Genomic DNA, 18242 nt, shown 5'->3' with positions numbered 1-18242 from the left:
TAGACAAAACCCTATTTTTCTGTACCTTCACAAGATCATTGCCCTTTCCATTTATAGTGTTCTCCATTTTCTTTTTGGGTCAGATTTAAAGTTAATTATACCTTTGAATTCCTAATACTTAAATGTATTATAATTTTAACATGGTCATGTATTAATAAACCATTCTTTAGATAAGTCGGTAACCTCATTCTCTAGTTTTTCTTTTACAAAGTAGAAGATAATTGCAGGAGTAATTTCCATTACAGTAAAGCTTTGGAAAAGTGATTTTTCTGCAAGCATTGGGGCAAAGGGTTACTTATCCAAGTTCAGCTAGTTCTGTGGCAATGACATGCAAAGCATTTTTTGGCTTCAGATGGTCCATGACCAAATTGTGTTTTGAACCATTCACAGAATAAAACAGGGTACCTTTTTTGTAGATAGGTACAAAACAAAATTGTTCCAGGCAACAGTAAAAAGCCAAGATGGAAGAATTTTCGATAATGCTAATATTTAATGTCTTTCCACATATGTATACTTGCCATGCAAAATTACTCCAGGATTACTATGGTTGTTTCAGCCAAAAACCTGTAACCATTACAAGATTTGCTCTTGAGCCATGGATAATCAAGTATGGTAGGATGGATTTTTGGACATGATTGGATTTAGTAGTAGCTTTGATGGGAAAACTGCTTATGCACTGAATGAAAGTGATTGCTTTTGGGAAATTCCAACCAAGGGAAATATTCTCTTAATTGGTCAAAGGTGAACTTGCTAGAGAAATGTATTTGAGTATATAAAACAGTTAATCATTAAAAGTTCTAACCCTGAAATAGACAATCTTTACCTCTCAATGTTTCATCTTGGAATATAATTACATGAAATAACGAGCTACTTATGTTCCAAGGTTTAAAAAGGGGGAGCAATATCTTTTATACAATTCAGTGACACAGGATCACGTATTGAGAATTAGATTTCTTCATGGTTATGCCAACCACTGATTTAGCAAGTCTTCATGGTTCCTACTTTACTATTTTTCTTGCTGCATTATTATTAAATATTTAAACAGATAACCCAGTTTAGAAATCCAAGTTCAGTTCCTATGGCCTATTCTCAAGTCAAGTTTGTATATAAGCTAGATAGCATTATATAATACCCTGTAAGGAATATTTAGACTATTGTGTATTTAGCTCAGATTTTGCTTTTGATACTTCTTAACTACAGGTGCTTAACCAAGGTGTAACTATGCTGTAATTAAAGTGGCTTCTCCAACATTTCACTCCCCCCCCCCAAATGGAACGCTGCCCATTATCCCTCACCAAATTTTGCTCTTAAATGCCTACTAACAGTGACTGGTATATTGATCAACTTTAATTTTCCCTACCACAACTTATAAGTTTCTATATTAAAATGCTACAAATTTAGTGACTAGATCGGCATTCCAATTTTTCCTGCACTACCCAGTAAGCCTCTTAGAAGAATTCTATCCTCATAATTGCCTCAGTCAAAATCATTTGCAAAGTACAATCACAGTTCTGCTAAGAAACTCAATTCTGCAGGCTTTATATGCAGTTGTTTAAAAAAAGGCATTTAAATTGGGTAGGAGGGAACATCATAAATTTAACACAAGTTTGCCACAAATTCCCCGTTTTTCCTTTGAATCTTGTATTTATTTCTCATGATTTCACAGCTAATCTATATGGATTACATCCTAAACCACATCCTAATCTATTCCAGGCCACTGAGTATCTTAGACAGGTTTTATATTAATATCCCCAGTTTACTTCCCCCTCCATGAGTATACAAAGTGAGAAAATGAAAGATGCTTGGATGGAAATGAAATTAACTCACAATCTAACTTTTGATTACTGCCCACATTAGGTTAGAAAAAACACTAAAATGTGTCAGGACTGAAGATTCCAAAACCAAATCCTTTATTTTCACAACTGTATAAATGTGCTCCAAGTATTTATGTCCAATACAAGTTTAAAAGAAACATGTCTAACAGCAAACTTGGATCAGTCTGCTGATCAGTCTGCTGATGTATTAACTCCTCTCATTTGTTAAGCTTAGTTACAAATACCAGTCATGGTAACATACATTTGAGTTCAAGAAGTATAGCACGATGTTTATAGCTATTATAGCTTGTGCATATAGGTTGCACTTCTGGCAAGAGATGCAGAGAAATTGGAAACTAGGTTGACTCATTTTAAATAGCATCAATATCAATGTCATCTTCCTTGTTGTTTGCAGTCTTCACTGTTTCCACTTTAGGTACACTGGCTGCCTTGGAGTACACCACCTACAAGAATAGACAAGTTTAGTCACAGTAATGCTGTTACACATGAGACTTTTTATCTCTGTTATTACAAAATGAGCAGCAAAGCACTGGAACAACAAATCCTTTTATCCCAGCATGCATTTTCAAATCATAGCTTTCAATAAACGTTGGTAAAGAATATTTAAAGCTCACCTCTATGTTTTCATCTTCATCATCTTCTTCTTCATTGCCAGATGATTCCTCTTCAGCTTCTTTCAGCCATTTAATGAATGGCTCTGCTTTGACACGAATTTCTTTGGCAAGCTCTTTAGAAACGTATTTCTTTGAGGCCTAAAACACCAAAAGAAAGTTTGAAACAACGTATGTAGATTTGTTTTATAAGTATGGTATTTTAAACCTGAGTAATAGAATTGCATGTGCATCCTATACAATATGAAAGTTTTAACTGCTTCAATTGATTGAAATATTTAGTTCCGAGACTGGAATATTCTATCCATGAAATCTTGAATGTAGAAGAGCTGTTCCAAAGAATAGCTACTTCTAGCTCTAGCTAACCTACTTTACTCAAAAATCTTTCCACATCCTCACATTTTAAAAATAATCAAACAATTCCACATAAATGTATTTTGCACTTGCCCTTCCCCCTTTATAAAGATTTCATTGAGAGTGCAGGTTTTTTTCCTTTTCAACAAGTCATTTTTCAAATATTAAGTAAATTATGTAGCTTATAAGCAGTCTTAACTTGTAGACTTACCTTTTCTGCCCAGCTCAATATGACTTCTTCTTCCAGAAGATCTGCATCATACATTTCCTTCAGGATGTGTGGAATTTTAGAAATCAGCTGTGATTGATGCATAGCTACTACACACTCAAAACCATGAAGAAGATACCTCTGGGCCTTCTTGTTGTTGTGGCAGAACTAAAATGTGAAACAGAACATATTAGGAAATAGATGTAAATTAGTATGTGTACCCCACTTGTCTAATTATATAAGCGAACAGAAATTTCACACAAATAAAATAAGCCAGGTAAATGCAAATACATTTAGCTTCATTCCTGAAACTGAATTTTCAAGAGATACTGCACACTACATTTTAAATATTCTGTAGTGAATTAGATTGGGACAGAAAGCAGAAAGCCCTAACAAAACTATCAAACCAATGAAAACTTACACGCAAGAAATGGCGCCTGTATTTCTTTATCTGTTCTCTTATTTTTTCATCAAAGAGGACTTCAGTCAACACCAGAGGGCCCATAGCTTTGACATCTAATCTTTCTGCTTCTGCCACAATATCTTTGTCAGAAGACTCTATGACACCTTCTTCTTTCTTTTTCTGGATTAGAAAAGACATTTTGTTTTAAAAGAAACATATTTTTCAAGAGTTAAGGTTATTTCACCCCTTGAAATTATTCCATTTCAATTTTAAAAAGTTTTTGAAATGAGAACATGCCATTTAACTGAAATACCTTAACAAAGTCAAACAGTAAATTGACTCTTTGTTCAATAGTCCTTTCTAGATCATCAGTTAATGTGAGTACTTTTGCACGATCTGTGATTTCATCCATTCTACGCCTTTGGGCTTCTTCAGTGGTATCTTCACCCCAGTCATCATCCTCTTCCTCCTGAAATTTACAATTATTAATTTTTAAAAAGAAATATACACAATTCAACTACTCTGATACCATTTTTCTGAAAAAATAACCCTACTTATTTCCTCGAATAATTAACCATAAAACTGAGACCCCCCCCCGCCAATCAGAAAAAGATCAGCGTAAGTTCACATTCATTTTCAAGTAAGCAATGTTTACAATGAAATTATACATTTGTTTCAGACAGATCTACTTACCACTACATTTGGAGGACTAAGTTCTTCTGGTGGAGCAGATTGTGGTGGTGGTGTCTCGGTATTAGACACACAACCATTCTCTTTATCCTTGCCTTTTCTATTCTTCTTTTCTTTCTCTTTTTTGCCTGTACCAGACTCGCTGCTCTCTGTGAATATTAGCAAGAGACCAATGAAATATTTTTTTAAACAGACATGCATCCAAAGATTTCTAATTCAGAAACTCCAATTTAGCTGGCCATCATGTCAAGGTTTGGATGTACTTGGATAATCTTAAACGAGTCTGCTTCTATACTAAGTTTTGAACTACAGAAGCATAGTTTGTCCAATTACAAAGCCAATGCACTCAACTTTTGGTTCAGCCTGAATATATAATAATGACCTTTCCACATGTAGTTTATCAGCCTTTAGACTGAAATGTTTTATACAGGCGTTACAAGACTGTGGCAGACTCCTACAGGCAAGGTAAGTGGGATATAACTAAGAAGCAACAAAAAGTAAACATGACCATGGGGGATGCTGCAATGATCATAAACGAAAAATGTTTGTCATTTTTCCCCACGGCCATTGTAACTTTGAACAATCATTAAATGAAGTATTGTTTATCAAGTACTACCTGTATTTGTTTAGTCACTGATACTTTCAATGCCAATACTATGAAGTTGAAAATGAATATATCCAAATACACTCCACAATGTTTGCTTATAGAGAACACCATTAATATATTGTTACAGTCTGTATAACAGATGGCCTCATTTTTGAAGACCACTGGAATAGGTCAGGCTATGTTTAGTATTGCAAGCTTAAATTGAGACAGACAACTAAGTTATCTACCACAGAGTGTTGCTTGCACTGCAGTCTTCACACAGCACTGTTTTCCAGACCAGTTCCAACAGATATAGAAAACTTTGCTCTCAATTAAGTAGGAAATGATCATTTATAAGTAAATATCAAAACATTCACTCACCAGGTGGGTTTTTAAGGATGAACGTGCAGAGTTTATGGTTTGTGTCAAGCATGCCTCGATAGCCACAGGCTTTGCAAGAGTTACCAATAGTTTGTTTCTTAGGATTGACATGCTGCCAAAGAGAGCAATAGTTTCACTACCAATTATTTCATTTATACCTATATATGCTACCTCTTCCATTTTATAACCCTTTTCTAAAGAAAATGAAATAGCAGAAAGAAAGCAGTATGTGTTAACTGACTTGTGTAGAAAATACTGGACTAGCGTGTTTTGATAGTTTTGCTTCCTTATAAAGCACTCCTGGAAATCTCCATTTTAAATTACTGCAATGTTAAAATGGCTAGAGTTACCTACTTTGGGAGTTTAGTATTTAACTATCACAAAGCCTACTCAAATTCACTCACAAGTAATTTGATATACTGTGTTTCTCATAAAATAAGGCCGGGTCTTATATTTTTTTTGAGCCCTGAAAAAATGGCTAGGCCGTCTTTTCAGGGGTGACTTAATTGCCCCCCCCCTTGCATCCTCATCTAGAGTGCCCCGCGGGCAGCCTCGCTACCAGCTGCTCGTAACGGGCGATCATGGCGAAGTGCAGAGAGCTCCCTACTCCCACCAAACACCTTTGCTGCAGACCCAAGACCTTTGGCACCCGCCACTGTTGCTTTCCCTTCTGCCCATTCCACCGCTGCCATTTGGAGCTGCCACTTCCGTGTTTGGAGTGCCGCTGTCATTTGGAGCACCGTCATGTTTGGAGCTGCTACTTCCGTGTTTGGAGTGGCGGTGGCGCTCCAAACAGCGGCAGTGCTCCAAATGCAGAAGCGGCAGCTCCAAACAGCAGCAGTGCTCCAAACGTGGGAGCGGCAGCTCCAAACACCAGTGGCAGCTCCAAACGCGGCGGCGGCATGGGCAGAAGGGAAATCAACAGCGGCAGGCGCTGAAGGTAGGGAGCTCTCCGTGCTCTGCCATGATCGCCCATTAGGAGCAGCTGGTGGCGAGGAATTGCTGCCCGTGGGGCGCTCCTAACGGCAAGTCCCCCCGCCCTTCCCCCCATTTTGCATGTTTTAAAATAGGGCTAAATTTGGGGGGAGGGGCTTAATTTATTTTATGCCTAGAAAGCATGTTGGGTATTCCTATTGGGGGAGGTCGTATTGTTGGAGAAACACGGTATAATTAGCATACCTTATATTGTCACACAGTTCATTGAGTACCAAAGTATTCCTGCTTGAAATGTTAGCTAAATATGTCCAATTAGAGGACAAGTATCTCCTACCTTTCTTGAATTTAGTATGAAATTGATAGGCCACCTTATGGGAAACTTCAGGGTTGACCAAATACAAAACTGTTTCAGTGAGATTGCTGAAACTGGATTGCAGATTTTAAAAAACCATATAATTTTCTTTATAAATTCATAACATTCTATAAGCATCACCTACCAGATCAGTTTCAGGATTTTCACACTCGGGACAGAGAACGAATTTTTTAATGAACCCATCCAACATGTCTTGTAGCTTATTCGCCTCATGAGATCCATTGACAATGTAACGGTCATTCTTAACATCAAACTGGGTCTGCGCTCCAAGCTCACAACCAAAAAATTTGGTGGGATCTTTCAAGAAAGAAAAATTAAGTCATTAAGTTTTCCATCAACTCCCTTCCCACACTACTTCTGACTAACCCTCTGCAAATTTATTTCCTTTTATTCGTTTTTAGCACCACTCAACTCCAAACTATTACTGGTTGGCTATTCTTCCTCCATTTGCTCATGAAAAAAGCAGTAATAATTATTTTATTATCTTACAACTGTAAGACCAGCTTTAAAATTCACATCAATTAACTGTTTCTGCACAGAATCAACATTCCCTCATTACTACAGAATGCCTCAAAACAATTATGCATTGCTTCAAAGTACTATGCACAATAACTATCATTACCATAAAAGCTACACAAGTCAGCTCTTTTCCTTTCTGCCTTAAAAGTTGCTGACACCATGAAGCAGAAGACAAAACTGTATTTATAGGCTGACAGTGACAATAGTGCTGTTATTGACAATTACCTTGCACTTCCATGAGGCAATTCAAACTGAAAGGGGGGGGGGAATGAAGTAGGGCTCTCTCTCTCTCTCTCTGTGTACATATATAGTACTATTGCATTTTCTAAAAGATACTTAAAAACCGATTTTACTAATAAAATGAAGCTCAATGGAAAATTATATACAACTTACACGTAGGAGGCCGATTAAGCGCCTTTGCAACGTCAACCATATTGACGATAACTGTCTTTATCCCATTTCCTTTGCCCTCAACCTGAAAAGGAAACTCAGGTATATATGATATCATACCGGTATCTGGCTATTTTAATGCACGTTTAAAGAAAGTGAAATATCTACCTTGGCAATCAAACGGGGCATTTTGTAGCGATAGAACTGATCTGAAACACTGCGGTTGACGTTGACAGACATTTTGGCTTATTAGTAGCTTTATCAATAAGATGGAGAGATCTTTGATTGCAACTTTTTGGTATCTTCTGTCTGGAGAAGACGTGATGACATAAACGACTGCAAGAGTTCTCGGTCTCTGACATGAAAAAATTTTCGCCACTGAGGCTGTGAGGTTCTTGCTTGTATGCTATATTTCCCCAATACAGGTACCAATGGCTGCGCAACAGCTCTGCAACATTAATATAGAAAGCTTTTATACTTCACACACATGCCTGCATTTGTTTTGTCTGAATTCAAACATCTCATCTATAATTTTATACAATACTCAACTTAAAACTTCCAGTAAAAAGTACTGAATTATGATTTTGTCAGAACACTACAAACTTGGTATGATAAATCAGCTATGTTGCAGACTGTTTCTGGACCTAGTAAGTTATAGCTTATTACATTATACTGTTCTATGACCAGCAATGAGGAAATATTTTTATTATTTGTTAACCAGACCTAATTTTGGTTGGAGATATATTTGCCAGCCAATAGTTACTTCAGTGGTATCAGCTATTAAGAAATGAACTCTGAGAACTATGGGGTTGAGATAAACAATATTTAACAGAAAAAAAAACAAGTAAAATATTCTAAAAAGAACTCCAGTGACCTAACTACACCTAACCTCAGAATAAAACGTAATTGCTGTTGCAAGAATTTAAAATAAATCAAGGCTTTTATTATTTTACTTAAGCAGATGAATTTAAAAAAACCACCAAACTTCTTTCTCCCCACGTGATCTACACACGCGCCTATAATAGTTATGAAATACAAATGAAGCCGTAAGAAAAAAAAATATTCCTAAAAGGGGGGAAGAAGAGAAAGGAACTCAATTATTTTATCTTCAGAGATAAAACCACGACGAAGCTATCGCGCATAAACCCATTTTTTTTTCTTCCAAAACCGAACTCCTCCCTCTCTTCACCCCAGCGTCGGAATGACTCAGAAATGCAGCAATTAAGCACTGAGTCAGCCCCAAATACAAAGCGGCAGCAGCGGGCGGCGGCGTAGTCGTCCTTCCCCGCCCCGCCGCCCCTTTTCCCGAACCCTCGAAAGCGCCGGAGCGGAGCCGCCCGCTGCCCTCCCCCTTCGCACACTGCGGGTTTAGGAACTGCGCCACAGAGCGCGCACTCCGCCCACCTCGCCAAATTCCCCCCCCCCCCCAAATCACGAGGACTGAGGCGCGGAAGACCTGGTGGCCGCCATCTTGTGGAGCCGCGCGTTCGTTCAAGGAGGCGAAGTGCGGGGGGGGGGGCAGAAAAGCGACCGCCACCGGCGATTAAGGGAAGGTGACGGCACCTCCATATTTGCAGGCTTCTTTTCTAAAGGCGTTGGACTACGAGTCCTTCTTGCCCCCACCCCACCTCGCTCCGCTTTTGTGAACGACCCCTCGGAGGGCAATTCCGAGAAGGGAGCGGTCGCGGTGTCTTGTCCGCTCGTCCCCAACAGACTCGACCTCGCCATTCTGCCCGCCAGGAAGTTACTCGGGACCAGGCGTTACGAGCTAGTACTAACACCTTCCACTTACACAAACTGCGGGGTGTGTGTGTGTGTGTGTGTGTGTGTGTGAGGGAACGACCCGCAAACGCCCAGCTCAGCTCTTTCAGGCGGCCGCCCGTCTTCTTCACCATCCCGGCCTCCGCCACCTAGTCCCACCAGCAAAGGAAAGCCCTCCCACACTGCCCCCTCCATATGCTTAACCTCTCCCACCCGTTCCCCTTCTCTTTTACTTACCGTTTTCGTCCAATACAGACATAAACCCAACGCTGCTCGCCCCGGGCTGTGACGAAGCCGAATTAGTACGAGGAGAACGATGGCGGAGCTGAGGGTGTCACCGAGCACCCGGGCGCTTTTTCTAAAGAGATACAGATGCGGAGGAGGCGGACGCCGCAACCGCCAGGAGAGGGGAGGGGGGATCCAAGCGTCCTGAGGCGGCCGGGATCAGCGGGATCAGCCTTGCCGATTACTCTGCCGGAAGGGAAAAACCATCAGCTGAGGCAGCATTGTTAGTCAGGCGGCGGAGCGCCCGCACCTAAATTCAAACCGAGCTCAAATCTGCCATAGCGGCAGCATTAGGGTGGTTTTTTTTTTAAAAAGGAGAGGGGGAGGGGCACAGCTGTAATGGCCGCCAAGCACCTACCTCTAGAATGTTCTCGCGCCGACTGAACAACACCGTCGCGAAGGCTGGGATCAATCAGCCGCCAGAGAGTCCACGCCTCCGTCTTCGTCGTATTGGCTCATCGTTCGCCGTTCTTCTTTTTCATTGGTTTCAGATGCTTGTCAGTCATGATGTTAGGCGACCTCTCCTAATGTTCGCTTTCTTTCTTCCCACCCTGTCGGCTCCGCTGATCGAAGAAATACCAGCGCCCAAAAGGACATCACGTTTAACTACGCGAGCCAGAGTGTCGCGAGAGTTATGTCGAAGGGGAAGAATGAGTCAGTGTTCTCTGTTGGGGGTGGCTTGTTACAACGTTCGCGTGCAGAGACTGCATGTAAAGAAATGAATTTTATTCTCGGAGTAACTTTTCGTCTTCTGTACCACTGACTACTACTGTTGCATTGGTTGCAACAGTAAATGGTTGCATTTTTTTTTTAAGACGGGAAGTAAATATATTTACTGTATCTCACTTTTGGTCAAGACGCTCAAAGAGAGTGTTTTCATCCCTGTTTTTTTTTTTGCCCCCAAACCATAGAAGCCCAGGGCATAATAAAGGACGGGCTTGAGCCCTGGTCTCCTGGATCTTTTTCAATGCTTTAATCATGACATCCTTTTAGGAAGGGCTGGTTGCCTTGAGTGCTCATCTGAGAAAAGTGCTGTAGTATTTGGAGCACGTTTTCCGATGTAGAATATTGGGATTTAGTTAAGAAGCCACTGGATAAAAAAATATCAATAGTTGGCTTGTCACCCGTTCTCATGTGTTTCCTTTAGTTACGTGCTGCATTTGGACAGCAGCTTTTCCTGTTAATCTTTGGTGTGCAGGAAAATACGGAAGATTTACTTCCATTAAAGTGCATAGTTAAAAGTATTTAGCGTTACTGTATGTGAAGTACTTTGAGATTTTGTTTGGGTATCCAGGATGAGGCCTAGGCCATCATAACCTTGATCTGACCTCAGTCATCTAAGGTGTTTTCAGATGAAAACAGCCTTTGACACATTGCCATGCCTGGCTTTCATTATCAAGTGGACATGTACTGTATGTATAGACTTTTAAAAATAGAAATGAATTGTGGCAGGGCCCTTTAAAGAATCAGTGTAATGATGCAATTGCTGGGTATGTACTTCCATTGCATTTGGTGAAACGCAGTGGAAGAATAAGGTGTTCAGAAAAGCACAGGGAAAATGATTAAGAATAAATTGATTAGAGAATTGAATTCTTGAGCCTGCTTTCTAAATACAATAGAGTACTAAAATCCACTTTTCCAGAGTGAATGAAAACAGCGTATCTACTTAACATCTGAAGTTTTCTATTGCAACTCCCCCATCTCTTTACCATTATACTATTATCTCTGTTGCTTCTATTAGCATTTATTAATAATTTTAAAATGCCCCTCCCAAGTCTACCCACCACACACTGTCCAAAATCCAAAATTGTAACAGGCCTTTAAAATGGGGGGTTTTTTGAGGGTGGAATAACAAAAACAATACAAAATACCTATTTTTCCCGTGGTTGTATCTGACATGGAAAGTTATGTTATTTATTCATATTATAGGTTAAATAGTATGTTTTTATCTTACGGTTCTATTTGTAAAAGGCACTAATAGTATGTTAACTCATATTGTTCAAGGAAACTTATGTTAATTTTTCCAAGGCCACCACTTAACAATTATTTTGGTTGTAATTTCATGTTAGCCTGATGTGTTTTTGTGTATTTTTATTGCTTTAGTAAAAATGGATTCCTGCTTTTCTGAAGGTGATATTTCCTGATATTCAAAAATATCTCATGGATATTTCCCATGGATAAATTCTGGAATTTTAGCAGACCAAATATTTACCTTTCAGAAGGGTTTAACATGTTATAACATTTTATTTATTAATTAGACTTCTATAGCTGCCAAATTCAAAAGACTCAAGGTGGTTTACATTAATATTCAATCAGCATGCAAATAAAATGATGCTACATAATGGGCAACACTATTTCATTGCAATACTGTACTCCTTTTTAATATTTGTAAACAGTCCTAATGTAAACAATAAGGATTTTGAAGCAAAACATAGTATAAAATAACATATGTGGTATTTATCCCATTTCATTAAGACCATGAAATATTGAGGTTACTAATATACATCTCTTTGTGAGGGCTTTATAAATAATGAAATCAGAGGAAAATGAAATAGAGAAAAGATAGTGATAACTGTATTATTGAAGAAAACCATCCACAAAATTGATAAGTACATATTGGTGTTGAATAACTGATTATTGCTACCTGAGTTTTTAAAAGTCTTTTTGTTTTTGTCCAGATAGGAGGAGAACTTTTAAATTTTAAAGAATCACACCATGTTAGGGATTAAGGTTAAGTCAAAATGTTATTTCCTTAGTTTGAACTTATGCTGTTGTGGGCCCTTGGCCATTGTGGTTTATGTGATAAATCATGCAATCAAGTAAAGTAACTTGAACAGCTAAATTATTCCACTGGTTATTGATAGATTGGTTCCTGATATCACATTTGTGCTCACTTATTCTTTTGTATGAGACTAATTTGTTTTGAAGGTCTTCCAATCTGTATTTTAACTTGGTTTAACTATAGAATATGATTAAGCCAGATTCTTCTGGTGAATTCTGAGTTTCTCTGGTTTGTTTTAATCTTGGCTTATGAAGAAAAAAAGAAAAAACCCTGCAACAGTGGTAGGCATTTTTGTCTGGGCTGAGGCAAGTATTTCTTGTCCCCGAACCCAAACATTTGAGAGAAAGAAAAAATTATTGATCTCATGCAGTTTTGTATGGAAGAATGGAGAAAAATAAAATAAAAATACATTATTACAATAGAAGCATGTTCTTTTTTGTCTTGAGGACAAAAAGAAAAAATACTACTGATGTGGCCATTCTAGATGTCACATGAAACAGGACTGGTGAAAAAGCTGAACCAGCCTTTGTGATTTCGAAAGAGCAAATATGTGTTTTCTCTTTCAGTGCAGCTGATTGATAAGGAGATGATGGCTGCTGCCCTAGATTGGTTCCTTCTTTCAATCTGCTAAGCAGCAAGTTTTTAAAGAGAGTTAACTGTAGTTAATCAAATATATATATGATGCTGTTCGAAATGAGAGAGATTAAAATGTTAAATTTAAAATATTTAACGGCACTTTACATATAGTTAATATGTGGCAAAATGTTTTATGTGACCAGATGGAGCCTTGAAACAATTTATTAACTTCTTTCCAATAATAAGGTCAGTGTTGTATGACTAACATATCTACCCCAAGGAGAAACATAGGAAAACCGGTTTGCTTAGAAAGCTGCCAGAACATAGCATTTATTCTTTCACTTCCTAATGCAGCACTTCTGTTTAATGAATTACAACAGAGAAGGAAATGTAGTCCTCCCAATATTATTTCCCTGTATGGTGCCAGAGGAGAATTCTACTCTGATTTGAATGGTGCATGAAAAAAAATGAAATAGGATTTAACAATGTTGTGACATAAACAGACAGCTTTCATTAAAAACTAATAAACAGCTATTAACAAAAAAAGACTCCTTCCATAAAACGTTTATTTTATATTTGTATTGCTGCATACCAGAGCATTCAATCTATAAGAAATAAGGGCTGGCTAATTCTGTCTTGTCAGTTATCTGAAAAATAGACAATTACATGATTCCTGTTTTGAGGCACTAGCTTTTTATAAAGGATTGTGTTAAAAATACAACCATTATAGAATGTATCTCAAAATGTAATACCAGTTTTTAAAAATATTATATTTATGCATATTCTGTTTTTCCTACTGGATCCGCAGGTGGATATTTATGGACCCATGGTATCACCTACTGTTTTTCTGGATTACATATATAGGCTTGGTGTCATGCCCCTGGTGGAGACTGACTCTGAAGGAGAGGAGGAATAGCCAACAGGGAGTGGAAGTGTGGCTCCAGAGATGGTGGAGGAGGCTGGGGAAGGGCAGAGGCCAGCTGAGCAGTCAGAGGAGGACCCAGGCCCATCCTCTCTCTATCCTAGGACACAAAGGGAGGAGAGGATCAGGGTAAAACGTGGTCTACTCAGGAGGAGAGGGCCATGATCCTCTTCATGGGTTGCAGGTGTGAGATCTGCATAAGAGTTTGGACCTGTGTGTTAACAAACACTGGAGACCAATTAGTGTTTTATTCCTGGATGAGGTTTATCTTAGTTGGCGTTCTTCCAACGGACTATACCTGGTTATCTTCTTGAAGTTTGTAAGTTTGTAATCCTGGTCTGTCGTGGAATTTTCTTCACTGAGGTTTGTTTTTGGTTTTTGCTTCGTTATCTGCTGTTTGAATTTGAACTGTCTTTCATTTGGAATGTTGTTTTGAAAATAATTTAATTTTCAACTGTGAACAATTAAACAGTGAAGCCAATTTGAAGGCATTAAAGGATCTTTATTTACGTGTTGGTTTTTGTTATATTTTTGATACACTCCGGGTCATCACACTTAGGAAGAAGGACTAGTCCAAGATTATTCTGTCAATGTTACTTGCGCAGGAACTAGGCATACTGAAAATTCTGTATTTTTTCATCACTACAATGTTTACAAATGCTACTTTTTCCATTAAAAGAATGTGTTTCCACTGACAGAATATTATGAGATTATTGTGAGCACAGTTCATAATTTGAGATTAAAATATTGCCGTTGAGAGCACATTACTTTTATAGCTGAGCTTATGGAAACCTCTGGAGCTAAGTGGGAGAGGGCTGTTGGAGAAGAAAAAGCTAATTTCTACACATGCTGGGGTCTCAGTGGAGTGAACTGCCTTCGATTCATGTACCAATGTATATTTCTTAATGTGATGTATTATACTATAACAGATTTTGTGTCTTGATTATTTTTTCAGTGACTGCATTTGTAGGATTGGATTCTGCACATCCCTGGAGTAGTGTCAGGGTAGGGATAATAAGTCTGGCAGCATTGAAAAGCATCTCTATGTTGGAAAGATTGATAATCTCAGTCACTTATTCAATCAATACATTTAACAGTTGGACTTTGAAATGGAAGGGAAATAGCTGAAAGAGGTTTCCTTATGTACAGACAAAGATGAGGTAATATTGATGTCAGCATTTAAGTTGCGCTTAAAAGAGGGAGGGTGCCTTAATTCAGTGAAATTTATAACCCTGTTTTCTTCAGGAGAATATTGACTGAAATAACAGACAGGATTCTGAAGTAGTAACGCAGTGGTTCCCAAACTTTTTTAGTCCACCACCCCCTTGGTGCTACAAACTCATCCTCAGTACCCCCCACCCAAGGGTGGGTTCAAATTTCTTAGTAACCGGTTCTGTGGGCATGGCCTAATTTGCAAGTGTGGCTTGGTGGTCATGTGACTGGGTGGGTGTGGTTTGGTAGTCACGTGACTGGGTGGGTGTGGTTTGGTCATGTGACTGGGTGGGCATGGCCGGGTGGGCATGGCCAGGTGGCCATGTGACTGGCAAACAAAATATAAGTGGTCCTTGCTTAATGGCCGGTTGCTTAGCAAGTGTTCTAATTTTTGAGTGACCTCTACAGACCTACTTGACCTGTTTTTTGGAGTTTTGACAACCATGCACACACACATACACACACACACACACACACACACACACACTCCCTTCTAATCTTGCTGGAACAGGTGGTTGGACTAGATATCTCATTCACTTTCTCCTCCCCCCCCTCCCTTTCTCTTTCTGTCCCTCCTTTCCATCCCCACTTTCTTTGTCTATCCCTTTTCTTCCTTTCTTTCCTTTCTCCCTTTTTCTTTCTTTCCCTTTCCCTTTCCTTTCCTTACTTGTCTCTTCTTCTCTCTCTCTCTTTCTTTCTCTTTCCCTCCCTTTCTCTCTCTCCCTCTGCCACCAGCCGCGGGAGGAAGGTAAGTTTGTAGACAGTCGGGAAAGCCCAAACCGCAGCAGTGAGCCAGTCAGGGCAGACCCGTCGCTACTCGGTTCCCTGCCAGCCCGCATCTTGTCAGCTGCTGGGGCTCGCGGGACGTGGCTGCTGAGGGGAGTGCGGGAGGTAACCAGGAAGCATGAGACTTATGCCGCCTGCATCACCCCTCTGCCAGCCGCCCCTCTGAGCATTTTAGCTGAGTGGAGGCCACCACTATGCAAGATCCATAGGTGGAAGGTCCGCTCTCCCGAGGCTTGACTCGCATCTTTCTCACAGCAGCGGCCCTCATTCAGCCAAAGCGCACAGGCTGGCAGGTGGCAGAGAGAAGGAGTGGCAGGCAAGGGGAGATACGGGAGGCATAGCATCGTGCTCCCTGGTCATCCCCCACCCCACCCCTAGCAGGCGAGACCCAGCATCTGCAGAGAATCCAGGCGGGACCCAAGCAGCAATGGATCAGCCCTGGCTCGCCTCTCTCTCGGCCACCAGCAAGCCAGGCAAGTGGAGTGGGGTGGGGGAAGCTGAATTGCACCCTGCGAGGTATCCACCTCCAGCACTCCTCTGACACTCCCCTTGCCTCTTAGCGCCCCCCTAATTCAAACCCCTCGGGGGCGGTACTGGCCACTTTGTGAACCACTGCAGTAAACGTGTGCTTCTGTACATAAGTTGTATCAGAGACAAATGGGCATGGTTAAGACATTAGGCATGTTCTTGATTTCATCTGGGATGTTTTGAAGGATATGATCATAGTGTGGTTGTAAGTCTAAAATATTGTTCCTATCCTTAATGCTGAATAATCAAGCCTTCCCTGATAGAATCCCAGTGGTCTGTAGCTTGGGTGCTGCATTCTTCCTCCAGCCCTTCCTCTGTGTATCACAATTTTGCTAGTCACTGGAAAATGCTTATTGGTACTTTAAACAAGAATGCTAAATATTTATATTGCTATTCACACATGTAGTAACTACTTTAAAGACAAAAGTCTAGTTGAAAAAATAATCATGTGAAGATGAAAGATGGAATATAGTCTTTAAGAAATAAATTGGGAAGAATATTTTCCAGTCAGTCCCAAGATATGCAAGATGGTCTCCTTATGTGTTCTCCTTAAAGCGTTATTCTCAGTATGTATGACATCTTTCTCTGTCCATTTTAGTTTTTGCAGTTTATTTTTCCTAAAAATATTGTTTTCTTTGCATAAGAAGAAAACTGCTTCATATTCTACTTCATAATCTCCTTTTGTTGGGATCTATGAGGCTTTGGGGAAGAAAGGTATGCTGAATTTGGCTACTGCAGGACAGAGTAGAAATGCAGGACTCTCATAACAATCCTAACTCATGTGATTGGAACAATATCTCTCACATTCTTTGGATGCTTTAACAGTTTATTATTCAAATATTTTCTCTGGCTCTAGGAAATTATTTCCCAAGTTTTAGTCCCAACAAATGAGCTTTCTCCAGACTGATAATCCTCCAGGTATATTGGAATAGGGTGCATTGACCTGTCACCTTTATTTTCCAAGAAAGCTTAAGGGACCCTTAAGAGATGCTTCTGCTTTTCAGTATACCAGTTTCCCATTAAAGTATTGTGTAATATGAAAAGTTAGATGGCTAAAAATATTGCCAGGAAAAAATGCTTATGGGCATGTTGCTGTCCCTAAGGCACTACCCTGGGATTCTAATCCTAGGACTAGAAAAAGAGAACCCCAGGATCAGGTGTTGCTTACATCTGCAGTAACTAGATAGACCTTTGGTTTTAACCAATAGAGTTTTCCTTATGACCTCTGCCTGCATGCAGTTGATAGCTTATCAGGATCATGAGAGCAGTAATATGGTCTGCTTATGATACAAACTTTTGAGAAATTTCATCCTTTAATATCTTTAGAAGATTTTGTAAGATGTTTTGCTCTTAAAATGTGGTCCAGAGAAGCTCCAGCAAATAGAGCGAATTAGAATAAAATAGAGCTAGTTCATTGAGTGAATATCCATTGGCTGATATCCAGAATGAATAAGATATTTTACCTACCCTCTTGTCCCACTTTTCTCTCTTGAATAAGATATTTTCCCCCATCCTTACATAGTTATGGGATTCCATAGTTATGGAATTTTTTCTGAGGTCATAATTTAAGAGCAGAAGGGAAAGAACTAAAATGTGAAAACATGGGTGCATATACTTGCCACTTGATTTTCCTTGGGAAGGAAAAATAAAGTTACTGGATAGACAGCAAATTGCTTTCATTGTTCCTAGTATCTTTTATAATTTCTTGAACTAAATGTACACAAGAAGACCTTAAACCATGGAAAAAGAAGCAAACAAATTTAGTTTCATTCACATCCCACTACTCTCCTGTTGCTGTATAATTGTGCAGTTGATCAGGGCCTGAATGCCAAACCAGACCACTGCTAATGATAAGGTAAAATCACTTGTGAACTGTGAGATGCTCTGGTAACGGTCACATCGGTTGTGCCTATTCTAAGCTACTTTTCTTTCATTGACTGTTGTTATTCACTTATATATTTATATATTTGGTGTATGGCACATCATACATGGACTAGCAATTTACTGCTGCAAATGCTTTCCTCTCTTAAATTAGGGGATTTTTTTTTGCAAAGCATTTTGTTGATGATATCCTTCTCAAAAAAAATCCTTTAGTGTGTTTCTC

The 18242-nt window shown here is 39.4% G+C and overlaps 1 protein-coding gene, 1 long non-coding RNA gene and 1 other non-coding gene across 4 annotated transcripts in view; 1 reads left to right on the top strand and 2 right to left on the bottom strand.

Moving 5' to 3' along the window:
• Window positions 1-1887: 1887 nt before the first annotated feature.
• Window positions 1888-9964, bottom strand: EIF5 (eukaryotic translation initiation factor 5). 2 transcript variants are annotated; one of them, XM_026698551.2, is made up of 12 exons: window positions 9691-9964; window positions 9285-9518; window positions 7455-7734; window positions 7290-7371; window positions 6502-6674; window positions 5069-5180; window positions 4105-4250; window positions 3725-3880; window positions 3430-3591; window positions 3012-3176; window positions 2450-2587; window positions 1888-2278 (listed from the first exon to the last, which is right to left on the bottom strand). In XM_026698551.2, exons 3-12 carry the CDS (start codon window positions 7524-7526, stop codon window positions 2186-2188), a joined length of 1299 nt encoding a protein of 432 aa, XP_026554336.1. In that variant the 5' UTR covers window positions 7527-7734; window positions 9285-9518; window positions 9691-9964; the 3' UTR covers window positions 1888-2185. The 2 variants fall into 2 exon arrangements, with proteins under 2 accessions (XP_026554336.1, XP_087778353.1); XM_087922227.1 differs by having other exon boundaries at window positions 9285-9714.
• LOC113435360 (small nucleolar RNA SNORA28) lies at window positions 4826-4950 on the bottom strand. The gene has a single exon (XR_003373909.1). It is a non-coding gene; the product is annotated as a small nucleolar RNA SNORA28 (small nucleolar RNA).
• A 6238-nt stretch (window positions 9965-16202) lies between the features above and the next one.
• LOC148128274 (uncharacterized) overlaps window positions 16203-18242 on the top strand; it is a 66282-nt gene continuing 64242 nt past the window's right edge. Inside the window, exon 1 of the long non-coding RNA XR_015741178.1 lies at window positions 16203-16704. This is a non-coding gene — a long non-coding RNA (uncharacterized LOC148128274). The remainder of the gene's footprint in view (window positions 16705-18242) is intronic.

Source organism: Pseudonaja textilis, chromosome 1 (assembly GCF_049901715.1).
Source record: "Pseudonaja textilis isolate UNSWEBS1 chromosome 1, rPseTex1.2, whole genome shotgun sequence".
Taxonomy (NCBI): Eukaryota; Metazoa; Chordata; class Lepidosauria; order Squamata; family Elapidae; genus Pseudonaja; species Pseudonaja textilis.
The sequence above is the reverse complement of the archived record's forward strand: the minus strand, read 5'-3'. Positions and strand labels throughout refer to the sequence as shown.

Coding starts and splice junctions, on each gene's coding strand:
- EIF5 (XM_026698551.2), bottom strand. CDS start 7,526: ATGTCTGTCAACGTCAACCGCAGTGTTTCAGATCAGTTCTATCGCTAC. Junction 4,251..5,068: donor CATCCTTAAAAACCCACCTG/GTGAGTGAATGT, acceptor TAATATTCACAG/AGAGCAGCGAGTCTGGTACA. Junction 2,279..2,449: donor ATGAAGATGAAAACATAGAG/GTGAGCTTTAAA, acceptor CTATTCTTGTAG/GTGGTGTACTCCAAGGCAGC.